Source organism: Schistocerca piceifrons, chromosome 4 (genome assembly GCF_021461385.2).
Source record: "Schistocerca piceifrons isolate TAMUIC-IGC-003096 chromosome 4, iqSchPice1.1, whole genome shotgun sequence".
In the NCBI taxonomy this organism is placed as follows: domain Eukaryota; kingdom Metazoa; phylum Arthropoda; class Insecta; order Orthoptera; family Acrididae; genus Schistocerca; species Schistocerca piceifrons.
The window spans coordinates 350349499-350363353 of NC_060141.1; the positions used below are offsets into that span (position 1 = coordinate 350349499).

At 39.4% G+C, this 13855-nt stretch overlaps 1 protein-coding gene across 1 annotated transcript in view; it reads right to left on the minus strand.

Moving 5' to 3' along the window:
- The window catches only part of LOC124795278 (tyrosine-protein phosphatase non-receptor type 23-like), a 165865-nt gene that overhangs the window by 65297 nt on the left and 86713 nt on the right, over positions 1 to 13855 (minus strand). The window contains exon 4 of the mRNA XM_047259223.1: positions 2060 to 2204. Within this exon, the coding sequence (XP_047115179.1) occupies positions 2060 to 2204 (145 nt within the window). The remainder of the gene's footprint in view (positions 1 to 2059; positions 2205 to 13855) is intronic.

Sequence of the window (13855 nt, forward strand, 5' to 3'; positions counted from 1 at the left end):
ACAAAACTGTCTCGGAAAGTTCTACTCCTATTTCTTCCACAACCTGTTGTCTTTCTTTCCCCTTCTCCCCCTTAACCTTTCCAGATCTTGTTCTGCCTTATCTAGTTCCACCTGAATGGCAGCAATCTTCTCCTCCTGTGCCACCATCTTCCTATCTCTACAGCAAATCTTATACAAACAATGAAATCACAATTAGCTCTCCAACATGTACTTGGTTCTTGCAATATATATACATACATTTGCTCTTGATATATTTGGTCTCCCTACCTGATTACATCTTTTCACCTGCCATTTTCTTTGAATCAACTCCTATTTCTCTTTTAACAATTTCTTATGGACTGCCTCCCCCACCCCCCCCCCCCCCCCCCCCCCCCCCCCCCCCCCCCCCCCCCACCCCCCCCCCCCCCCTCACGCCACAATCACCATTTTATTGTATCTCCTCCAGGTGTCTTCTTGTGCCTCTCAATCACCCTTCTCCCAGTTTCTCCATAAACTTCTTTCTCACTCATCCTCATTTTCTTTATCACTCAATTCCACCAGGAATCTGTGATTGATTTATACATTTTCACTTTTAACCTGCAGTATACAAATATTTTACAAACAAGATCATCTCTTGAAAGTTGCTATTTCATTTCAGGTACTCAGTAAACAATTATCTAAAGATAAATACAACAGTTTGAAGGAAGAAGGTTTCATAATAATAAATTTCACTAAAAAAATCTTAGAAATATTTTTCCATTACTGTATTTCTTTCGGTATTTCTATTATGTGTTCTCCTTTTAAAGTTTTTCAAATGACCACTCGATGGCACTATTTGATGTGGCTTTAGTACTATTTTAAAAACTGTCATTTCTTATTTTTAAACAAAGGCACTGAGTAGTTTGTTTACAGAAGTACCATTGGTTTACTATTTTCATAAGAACTAATTCAGTGAAAATGTCTCGAATATCTCTCTGTTCACCTTCCAGTAATCAATAAAATTCAAAATAGTCTGTTGACATTTGGTTTGCACGATTTTGTCTCGGCCATGGTTGTGTCACTGAGGAATTTTGTGAAGGTTGATCAAAATCTGTTGTTCCAAAACCATAATGATGCTGTGGTACACATGATTGAAGAGGGTGGTATCTGACTTACTGTGAGATAGAGGCATCCTTAAATTATGGAAAACTGCAGTACATTTGACTTTTCATAAACAGTTAATTGTGAAAAAGAAATGTTCCTAGTGGATTCTGCACAAATGGATCAATACTCAAAACAGGCTTGTGACAACTGGCATTAGGATATGGTCAAAAATTCAACTGAAGAAACGCAAAATATGTATAACCTGGAAACTAAGCAGCAATAACCTGTTTTAAAGTTCCAAGATCAGCCAAATCCAACAAAAGCAGTCTCTTCATCAAGAAATTCCAAATATATGATCACCAGTTTCTTTAATTAAAATTACATGTCGTGGCCATTACTATATAGCATTGATAAACAGTTTTACCAGAAGGTTTACAATTATTTGTTACCTACAAGTCATCAATCAAAACAGGAAAAGCAAATGAAAATGATGTATCATTCTTCATCTTGACAATGCCAACTGATACACAATGTTCCAAACAATTTATTACTTGGCTGACAAACACATTAAAATTATTGTGTCATTGTCTGTATTAACTTGATTTATTGATTATAGACTTCTTTTGTTCTTTCTATGAAGCAAAAATGTGTGGACAGCAATTATCATCATTGCAAGAAGCTTTCAATCCTTCCAAAACCATGTTTTGAGGTCTCAACAACAAAGTGGGAAAAATGTTTCCAAAACTGATTACAACACATGCAAAGTGTAGAAATTTCACATCTACATCGATACTCCATACGCCACCGTATGATGTGTGGCAGAGGGTACCCTGTAACCTGTTTAAAGGTGTATGTTTTGAGAAATATTAATATTGTGTGCACAAACTTAAAAGTCTGTTCTCATATTTTCATTTCAGACTCTAACATTGAAAGTCACTCAATTCTAAAAAAAAAATTAAAAATTGGTAGAAACATTTCACTGTAATATATTGCTTACCTGTTACTATAGGTCTCCTATTATCCATCATGCTCTTCTCCAATACACATTCTTGAGCCTGAGCCAGTGAAAGATAATACATAAACTGTATAATATCTGCAGCCAGATCCACTCCTGCTGGCTGTGGGAAGCTGTCTTTTAAATGCTAAAAAAAGGAGGGACAATATAATTAATTACATAATATTGTAATGCATTAATTACAGAAGAGGTGTGGGATAGGAAGGGGCAGGGAGAGTGGATAAGGAAGGGGGAAGATGCTTTACTGTTGCTTGTGGGGATGTGCAGGTACGTGGTGCGGACAGGATGGTTGGCTGTTCAGTGCAGCATTTGGATGCATTTCTTGGTGGAAAGGGGGAGAACAGAGAAGGAGAAAGGAGTGTGCAGGTGTGCAGGGAGGACAGCAAGTTTGTGTAAGGCTGGAGTGAGAGCAGGGAAGTGGACAAAAGGAGGTGGGGACTGCAACTGGCGAAGGTCAAGGCCACGGGGTTATAGGTACAACAGACGTGTTATAGGGAGCATGTATTTCAGAAAAGCTGGTGTTGGCGGCACAGGATATGAAGTAGTCATTGACACGAGACACACATGTCGTTGTGCAAGCTTGGCTACAGGGTGATGGCCTCGGCCACAGTTTGGCAATGGTCATTATTGCTGTCAGACAGCTTGTTAGTGGTCATGTTCACATAGGATACCACACAGTTTTCTATACCAAGTTGGCAGATCAGGTGACTGTCTTTGATAGGGTATGAGATGTTTGTGACATGACTGGAGTAGATGGAAGTAGTAGGATGCATGGGACAGGTCTTTCAGCTAGACGTATTACGGGTATACGACACATATGGCATGGAGTTGGCATCAAGTGTGGATTAGTGAGGGGTAATAATATTGCCTTGGTTGGGTGGATGACAAAACATCACTGTGGCAGAACTGGAGAGAACAATTCTCCCTTCCGGACACAATATTATTTGACTTTCAAAAGGCATTCGACTCAATTCTGCACTGTCACTTGCTCCAAAAAGTGTGCGCTTATGGTCTATTCGACGACATATGCAGTTGGATAGAATGTTTTCTCCTCCATGAGCCATGGACCATGCCATTGGTGGGGAGGCTTGCATGTCTCAGCGATACAGATACCTGTACCATAGATACCACCACAACGGAGGGGTATCTATTGAGAGGCCAGACAAACATGTGGTTCCTGAAGAGGGGCAGCAGCCTTTTCAGTAGTTGCAGGGGCAACAGTCTGGATGATTGACTGATCTGGCCTTGTAACACCAACGAAAATGGCCTTACTGTGCTGGTACTGTGAACGGCTGAAAGCAAGGGGAAACTACAGCCATAATTTTTCCCAAGTGCATGCAGGTTTACTGTATTGTTAAATGATGATGGTGTCCTCTTAGGTAAAATATTCTGGAGGTAAAATATTCAGACCTGCAGGCGGGGACTACTCAGGAGGATGTTGTTATCAGGAGAAAGAAAACTGGTGTTCTATGGATCGGAGCGTGTAATGTCAGATCCCTTAATCAGGCAGGTGGGTTAAAAAATTTAAAAAGGAAAATGGATAGGTTAAAGTTAGATATAGTGGGAATTATGAAGTTCGGTGGCAGGAGGAACAAGACTTCTGGTCAGGTGAATACAGGGTTATAAATACAAAATCAAATAGGGGTAACGCTGGAGTGGGTTTAATCATGAATAAAAAATTAGGAGTGCAGGTCAGCTACTACAAACAGTATAGTGAATGCATTATTGTGGCCAAGATAGACACGAAGCCCACACCTCCCACAGTAGTACAAGTTTATATGCCAACTAGCTCTGCAGATGACAAAGAGATTGATGAAAAGTATGATGAGATAAAAGAAATTATTCAGATAGTAAAGGAAGACGAAAATTTAATAGTATGGGTGACTGGAATTCGATAGTAGGAAAAGGAAGGGAAGGAAATGTAGTAGGTGACTATGGACTGGGGGGGGGGGGGGGGGGGTAAGAAATGAAATAGGAAGCTGCCTGGTAGAATTTTGCACAGAGCATAACTTAATCATGGCTAACACTTGGTACAAGAATCATGAAAGAAGGTTTTATACATGGAAGAGGCTTGGAGATACTGGAAAGTTTCAGATAGATTATATAATGGTAAGAGAGAGATTTAGGAACCAGGTTTTAAACAGTAAGACATTTCCAGGGGCAGATGTGGACTCTGACCACGATCCATTGGTTATGAACTGTAGATTAAAATTGAAGAAACTGCAAAAAGGTGGAAATTTAAGGAGATGGGATCTGGATAAACTGACTAAACCAGAGGTTGTACAGAGTTTCTGGGAGAGCATAAGGAAATGATTGACAGGAATGGGGGAAAGAAATACAGTAGAAGAAGAATGGGTAGCTCTGAGGGATGAAGTAGTGAAGGCAGCAGAGGATCAAGTAAGTAAAAAGACGAGGGCTAGTAGAAATCCTTGGGTAACAGAAGAAATAGTGAATTTAATTGATGAAAGGAGAAAATATAAAAATGCATTAAATGAAGCAGGCAAAAAGGAATACAAACGTCTCAAAAATGAGATCGACAGGAAGTGCAAAATGGCTAAGCAGGGATGGCTGGAGGACAAATGTAAGGATGTAGAGGCATATCTCACTAGGGGTAAGATAGATACTGCCTACAGGAAAATTAAAGAGACCTTCGGAGAAAACAGAACCACTTGCATGAATATGAAGAGCTCAGATGGAAACCCAGTTCTAAGAAAAGAAAGGAAAGCAGAAAGGTGGAAGGAGTATGTGGAGGGTCTATACAAGGGCGATGTACTTGAGGACAATATTATGGAAATGGAAGAGGATGTAGATGAAGATGAAATGGGAGATATGATACTGCATGAAGAGTTTGACAGAGCACTGAAAGACCTAAGGCGAAACAAGGCCCCAGAATAGACAACATTCCATTAAAACTAATGACAGCCTTGAGAGAGCCATCCCTGACAAAACTCTACCATCTAGTGAGCAAGATGTATGAGACAGGCGAAATACCCTCAGAGTTCAAGAAGAATACAATAATTCCAATCCCAAAGAAAGCAGGTGTTGACAGATGTGAAAATTACCGAACTATCAGTTTAATAAGCCATGGCTGCAAAATACTAACGCGAATTCTTTACAGACAAATGGAAAAACTGCTAGAAGCCAACCTTGAGGAAGATCAGTTTGGATTCCGTAGAAATATTGGAACACGTGAGGCAATACTGACCCTACAACTTATATTAGAAAATAGACCAAGGAAAGGCAAACCTACATTTCTAGCATTTGTAGACTTAGAGAAAGCTTTTGACAATGTTGACTGGAATACTCTCAAATTCTGAAGGCGGCAGGGGTAAAATACAGGGAGCGAAATGCTATTTACAATTTGTACAGAAACCAGATGGCAGTTATAAGAGTCGAGGGGCATGAAAGGGAAGCAGTAGCTGGGAAAAGAGTGAGACAGGGTTGTAGCCTACTGCCGATGTTATTCAGTCTGTATATTGAGAAAGCGGTAAAGGAAACAAAAGGAAAATTTGGAGTAGGTATTAAAATACATGGAGAAGAAATAGAAACTTTGAGGTTCGCCCGATGACATTGTAATTCTGTCAGAGACAGCAAAGGACTTGGAAGAGCAGTTGAATGGAATGGACAGTGTCTTGAAAGGAGGATATAAGATGAACATCAAAAAAGCAAAATGAGGATAATGAATTGTAGTCGAATTAAGTCGGGTGATGCTGAGGGAATTAGATTAGGAAATGAGACACTTAAAGTAGTAAATGAGTTTTGCTATTTGGGGAGCAAAATAACTGATGATGGTCAAAGTAGAGAGGATATAAAATGTAGACTGGCAACGGCAAAGAAAGTGTTTCTGAAGGAGAGAAATTTGTTAACATTGAGTACAGATTTAAGTGTCAGGAAGTCGTTTCTGAAAGTATTTGTACAGAGTGCAACCACGTATGGAAGTGAAACATGGACAATAAATAGTTTGGACAAGAAGAGAATAGGAGCTTTCAAAATGTGGTGCTACAGAAGAATGCTGAAGATTAGATGGGTAAATCACATAACTAATGAGGATGTATTGAATAGAATTGGGGAGAAGAGAAATATGTGGCACAACTTAACTAGAAGAAGGGATCGGTTGGTAGGGCATGTTCTGAGGCATCAAGGGATCACCAATTTAGTATTGGAGGGCAGCGTGGAGGGTAAAAATTGTGGAGGGAGACCAAGAGATGAATGCACTAAGCAGATTCAGAAGGATGTAAGTTGTAGTAGGTACTGGGAGATGAAGAAGCTTGCACAGGATAGAGTAGCATGGAGAGCTGCATCAAACCAGTCTCTGGACTGAAGACCACAACAACAACAACAGAAAGTTTTCTAACAGACAGAAAGCAGTATGTCATCCTGAATCAGGAGACTTCAACAGAAGCAAGCGTAACATCAGGTGTGCTCCAGGGCAGCGTAATATGTCCACTGCCTTTTATGATTTACATAAATGATCTGGTTGATGGTATTGACAGCAGCATTAGACTGTTTGCTGATGATGCTGTAGTCTACAGAAAAATAGTATCACACAAAAGTTGTGAGCAAATCAATGAGGATTTGCAGAAAATAAATGTGTGGTGTAATGACTGGCAGTTATCTCTCAATATTAGTAAGTGTAACCTACTGCATATAACAAAGCGAAAATCCCCATTAATGTATGAGTACAAAATAAATGCCCAGTCTTTGGAAGCAATAACATCCATCAAGTATCTGGGTGTGACTACTCGAAATGATCTCAAATGGAAAGATCAGATTTCACAAGTAACGGGTAAGGTGAACTCTAGATTGCAGTTTATTGGTAGAATCCTGAAGTGATGCAGTCCTTCAACAAAGGAAATTGCTTACAATACGTTAGTTTGTCCAGTCTCAGAGTAATGTTCGTCTGTATGGGACCCTTACCAGTTGGGTCTGTTTCAAGAGATTGAGAAGGTCCAAAGAAGAGCGGCAAGATCTGTGATTGGTACATTTTGCCATTGCGAGAGCACTGCAAATCTCATAGAAAGTTTGAAGTGGAACACACTTGCAGATAGACGACATGCTAAACAGAAGGGGGTGCTCACTAAATTCCAAAATCTGATCTTCACCGAGGATGTAGAGCATATATTATTACCACCGACTTTCAGATCACACAATGATCACCATTCAAAGATAAGGGAAATTAGAGGTCATACTGAGGAGTTCAGACAGTCATTTTTACCTTGCGCGATCCGCGAGTGGAACAGAGGGGGGGAAATATGTCTTTGGCGCGAAAAGTGCCCTCTGCCACACACCGCTTGATGGTTAGGGGAATATATATGTAGATGTAGCTGTAGATGTAGATGTACAAGTAGATATAGAATGAGAGGCAGTTGAAACCTTGATGGAAAATGTGATTCAGTTGCTCCTGTTCTGAGTGGTGCTGAGTCATGGAGGGGGGACCCTTTTGCTCGTCAGTGAGTATGTGGGAGATGGCAGACTGGGGAGTCATAGCATGGGACTTCTGTTTCTGGACAAGGTTTGGTAGCATAATTTCTACCTGTTAATGTCTCAGTGAAGCCCTTGGCAGAAGGACTGCTCGTCACTTCAGACATGATGACCATGAGTGGCTAGACTGTATGGAACAGACCTTCTGGTGTGAAATAGGTGGCAGCTGTCAAAATAGAATATTGTTGGTGATTGGTAAGTCTGAGAAGGGCAGTGGCATTGACAGAGCCATCCATAAAGTGGACGCCGACACTGAGGAAGGTGGCCTGTTGGTATAGTAGGACCAGGTGAAGTGAAGTAAAGTGAAGTTATTGAGGTTCTGGAGAAATATGGGTAGGGTGTCCTTGCCCTCAGTTTGATCATAAAAATAGAATGAAAATATAGGTATGAGTCCCATATAAATCATTTTCCTAAACTGATCATTTGATTTTCACCTCTCCTCATCACAATGTTTATGTTTGATCCAAGATTCTCCATTATCAATAAAACCCCTTCTTTTATTTCACTGAGAAGAAGACATTATCCCTTTCTCATACTTTTATAAGTAATATTTTAGTGTTGATTCTTTAATTTATGTCTATTGAGCTATATTATCTTCTGGCTTAAACACTGCAGTCTTTTATTATTCCAAGCTGTTACAGAGGAATTTTAATATTTTTGCTACCTTGCTCCAGAAACATCTTGTACATACTGAATGACTAACACTTGGAATCTGCAGTTAACAGAACCTCCGCAGAAGTTATAACCTTACCATGGACATAGTAGAGAACTCTCTGTGAATATTTGGACCCCACCGGAAGCTTTTGATACCTTGGGAAGTTTCAATAGACACATGCATAGCAACAAAAGTATTGCTATAGAATTAGAAAAATCAGGTTTTTAATTTATAAGAAAATTTATGATAAAGTTGAGAAACCATTATTTAATATTTTTTGTGATCATATTACAATCAAGTAAATGTGGAAAGAGCTTCTGTTCATGTGATATTAGCAGACATGCAACAGAACAAAAGTTGGCCTAAGCACTAGCTATCAAAACTCTGATTCATTCACTTGGAAAAAGAGAGGAACTGATGGAAGAATTGAAGAAATATGGAAATCATCCAGTCTCCAGATCAGAGGAAACACCAAGGGGCAGGGATGTCAAAGAAATCTACAACAAAGTAACAAAGAAGGTGTGAAAACCTGACAAATTATCTGTGGCAGAGAGGACAATTCACTAGACAGAGTTTAGAGAAGGCTAGATGAGGCAAATGTTGACAGCATTAGCGGGAAATGATAAAAGAAGTAAATAATACAAAAGAAATTACCACTGGGGAAAGCCAACAACAGAAGTTACAAAGTATAAACTAGACCCAAGAGGCACAAATAAATGAAATGAGTCTGGAAGGAAGTAAGTGAGAGTACATAGTATAGATGAAGTAAGGCAATGTAAAGGAATCAGATGAAGAAATTCAAAAGAGGCCTCATTTTCAGGTGATTTTCTGAATCTATCAGAAGTAAGTGGATAGTTAACAGCAGCAGATACTCTAGATGGATTTATAGAATAGGCACAGATTATTCTTCACACACTAACACTTAGTAAAGTTTCTCAGAAATGGACCCACTATTCAAAGGAGTATATAATGAAAAAAATGTCAGCTCTGAAGGAAAGAAGAACAATGATTAAGTTGAGAAGTCATGCCAGCACTCGTGTAAAGATTAGTAAACCATGAGGAACATAAGAAATTCCTTCTTCATGAGATTATAAACAATTTATTACTAATTTCTCACAATTCTGAAACACAGATTGGAGACAAATAAAATATCTGGAATGCTAAGGCACGCCTCAAATTTTAACTCTCCTTGTGACATTTACTTATTAAATTTTATCCTACAAACTTTCGCACTATTTTATTAACTGTCTACTCAAAAATATGAAGAGCAACATCAATTTATTACAGTAAAAATATAATGAGAATACCATGTGGCAAAGACAGAAATGTCAAACAAAATGATGAAAAATAAGAGCATCTGATTGCTCAAGCATATGTTCATTTACACAAAACAAGTTCTTCTACTCCCACCCTCCCCCCTTTTACACACACACACACACACACACACACACACACACACACACACACACACACACACTACCACCACCACCACCACCAACACCAACACCAATGGCCCTTTTTTTCATTTTTTATGAAAATAACTGGCAATGTTTTTAAATTTATTACATTCATACAGATCCCTTTGTGAAACATGTCTAATCCCATGACATTACAAATATCATAATGAAAAGTCTATTTTAAGAACTCACCAAATAGTGGAGGTGTTGAGTTGTTGATAGGGAAATAAACAAGATTGAATTCTGTAAGCTCCTCCTTTGTTTAAAAGTAAGAGAAAGAGAGAGAGAGAGAGCATGCGTACGTACGTGTGTGTGTGTGTGTGTGTGTGTGTGTGTGTGTGTGTGTGTGTGTGTGTGTGTCAGTACTCTGCCAGTGACCTCCCACTTCACGGAGATCAAAAACCATTCCAAGAAAATATTGAACCATTAGACCTTTCGGTCAATCAGCTTCAGAAACAAATGGAAGCATTTTCATTGGCCATTTCCCCCTCCCACTAATGGTACTCAAATATGAACTGCTTTCCACCAGGAATTTTCTCAGAGTTTATTTCCAAGTGCTGGAGAACACCAGCCATCCTGGGGAAGTCACTCGTCCTTGAAGACATTGTAGTCAGCACATAGTATGTGATGTTCTTCTTGTTTTGGGCAACATTTTATTTGCTAATTTTAATGTTGTACAGGGACACTGCAGCTAACAAGGATAACTTACTTTCTTAAGCAGCAGTGTAGCATACTTTAGCAATGAGTAAGAAGCTATTCCCACATTCAGGGCACAGGCATCGGGACTGGCCGCGCAATATGGCACTGTAGTACACCAGTAGCGTGAGGAAATAAAACTGGGAGTGAGCTGTGACAGTGGGTCCTCCTCAGTGATTCTGAATGGCGGGTACCCACCAACATTTAGGCACAAAACTAAGACATTTTCTTTATCAAATATTCTTTATTAAAAGCCACCTTGAGCACAGTAACTACTAGGGTAAGCCTAAGTCTCTTCGAAGCTTTATTACTACAGTGCTATCATGCAGTGAAGCATTTGTGTAAGGAAAAGAACGACAATTATTAGTCTGCCAACAATCTACAAATAGTTCCAGGGTTGGTTGGTTGGTTGATTTGCATGGGGGGGGGGGGGGGGGGGTTAATAGCAAGGTCATTGGTCCCATCAGATTAGGGAAGGATGGGGAAGGAAGTTGGCCATCCCCTTTCAAAGGAACCATCTCAACATTTGCCTGAAACGATTTAGGAAAATCATGCAAAACCTAAATCGGGATGGCCGGATGCGGGTTTGAACCATCATCCTCCACAATGCAAGTCCATCGTGCTAACCACTGCGCCACCTCGCTCGATAGTTCCAAAGTTATACTAATTGTACAAATGATTTCTGTTGTGCATGAATCTCTTCAGTCGGTGTTAGGCTGCAATCCAGACTTGATGTCTGTGCAAACCATGCTCTCAAGTTTCCATAGTTTTGAAGTTATTTGTATCTAACTGAGTAACTGTTAACAGTTTTACTCTGTTTGTCAATAGATCGATTGTAATGTCATCCAAGAATTTATGTAAAGCAGATTAGCTATTCACACTTCCGCTTGTAGCTACATAGTCGGTATAGAAATGGGGATTAGCAGTCATGTCATTAAAGCAACTATGGTTACAAAAGTTAATAAATCAGTTAAGAAAGCTAGGAGAGTGTTTCTGCTAGAAAGAGAAGATAAGCAGTTGTTAGCATCTCACTTAGACAGTGAACTGACATCACTTAGTTCCAGTAATATGGACATAGAGGCATTATGGGCAAAGTTTAAGCAGATTATAAATTGTGGTCTGGAGAATTATGTGCCTAGTCAGTGGATTGAGAACAGAAAATACCCACTATGATTTAATAATGGCATTTGGAAAATGCTGAGGAGGCAGAGGGTGTTGCATTCTTGGTTCAAAAGAGAATGCACAAATGACGACAGGCAAAGCTTAGTAGAGATTCATGAGTCTGTGAAAATACCTATGCACAAAGCATACAACTGCTGCCACCCTCATACTTTAGCAAAAGGTCTGGCAGAGAACCCGAGAAAATTCTGGTCCTATGTAAAACTGCTGAGTTGGTCTAAAGGTTCCATCCAGTCACTTGTTGACCAGTCTGGTGTGGCAGTAGAAGATAGCAAAACAAAAGCCAAAGTTTTAAATTTCACATCCAAGAAATCATTCATGCACAAGAATCATACAAACATACCATCATTTGACCATCGAACAGACTCCTAGGGACAACATAGCAATAAGTGTCCCTGGCATAGAGAAACAATTGAAGGATTGAAAGCAAACGAGTCACCTGGTCTAGATGGAATCCCAATCTAGTTTTTCAAAGAGTACTCTACAGCGTTGGCCCCGTAATTAGCTTGCATTTATCATGAACCTCTCACCCAGAAAAGCTCCAAGCAACTGGAAAGAAGTGCAGGTGACTCCTATTTATAAGAAGGATAAAAGAATGGACCCACAGAATTACGTACGAATACACCTAAGATCAGTTTGCTGCAGAATCCTTGAAAATATTCTCAGTTTGAATATAACAAATTTCCTTGAGACTGAGAAGCTGATGTCCACAGATCGACATGGCTTTAGAAAACATCACTCTTGTGAAACTCTGCTTGCCCTTTTCTCACATGATGTACACAAATGTAAGTTAATGTGGACGAGTAGGTAAAAGAAACCTGTAATACTCGGATACAGCATCAGTAGTGTTCTGCTTGACAGAGTCACTTTGTTTAAATATCTGGTCATAATACTGCAAAGAGATTTGAAATGGAACAAGCACATGAGGACTGTGGTAGGAAAAGTGAATGGTCAACTTCTGTTTCTAGGAAATTGTAGTTTGTCTGTAAAAGAAACTATGTATAGGATGCTAGTATGATCTGTACTTGAACACTGCTTGAGTGTTTGGGATCCATAACATGTCGGATTACAGGAAGACTTTGAAGCAATTCAGAGGCGGGCTGTTAGATTTATTACTGGTAAGTTCAAACAACATGGAAGTATTATGGAGATGCTTTGCAAACTCAAATGGGAATCCCTGGAGGAAAGGTATTTTCTTTTCAAAGAACACTATTGAGAAAATCTAGAGAACTGGCATTTGAAGCTGACTGCATAACAATGCTGTTGCCTTCAACAAACATTGCGAGTAAGGACCACGAGAAAGATACGATAAATTAGTGCTCAGACGGAAACAGTAATTTTCCCCCATTCTATTTGCAAGTGAACAGAAAAGAAAATAACTATTAGTGGTACAGGGCACTGTCCGCCACATGCTGTAAGGTGAGTTTCAGAATACCAATGTAGACGTAGATGCAGGTAGACTGTATGCATCTCTGAACGAATTCAGTGTGCTACAAGAATTGCTTCAAGGGACTACACCATCAAAAACAAGACACAGAAAAGGTAGTGAGGAATTCTAAATAATGACTCACTAAGTTGATCCAAGAAAAGCTTAACTTAAATTTTGCAGTCTCATGTGGAAAGCAACAACTAGTTGTACTGTATGTCACCTATCCTACTTTCTACCAACTCATGACTAGATTGAAATTTGTAGAGTTTTAGTATCATGGGGTGGAGCTGGGTGTGTGTGCTTTTAGCAGGATTAAGGGAAGACTGGCCCATTCTCCCCAGGCAGGACAAAAGTTTCCTTTCCTGGATCCCAGAAACTGACCCTAGCAAACCCGACAGCCACCAAGCAAGCGCACTCATGCGGCTAGAAAATGATATGTTACTCATATACTCTAGCTCTTAAGGATGATTTCCAAAAGCTATCAAAATCTTGTTAATTTGCCTATCAATGACTCAGGACCTCAATTATTTCATGATTTGTTACTTTTACTCCTTAAATCAGAATATTTTTTGTTATACATACATATTAAGTCCAGTATTTTATGCAAAAGCCTAAGAAGTCTGTCTATTAGAAACAGAACACAGCAGTCATAATAAGCACAACTGAAAGGCAAAGTTATGCATATTTCACATTATCTACAAGGGTGGTTTGAAAAGTTCTTGGAATGGAATAGAAAAAAAGTAGTTACATCACTGAAACATTTTTTATTTTTCAATGTAGTCTCCTTGTAGATTAATGCACTTCATCCAACAATGTTCCAGTGCCTTGATCCCATCTCGAAAATGAGTTTCCTCCAGGTCTGCAAAATAGCTGCCAACTCC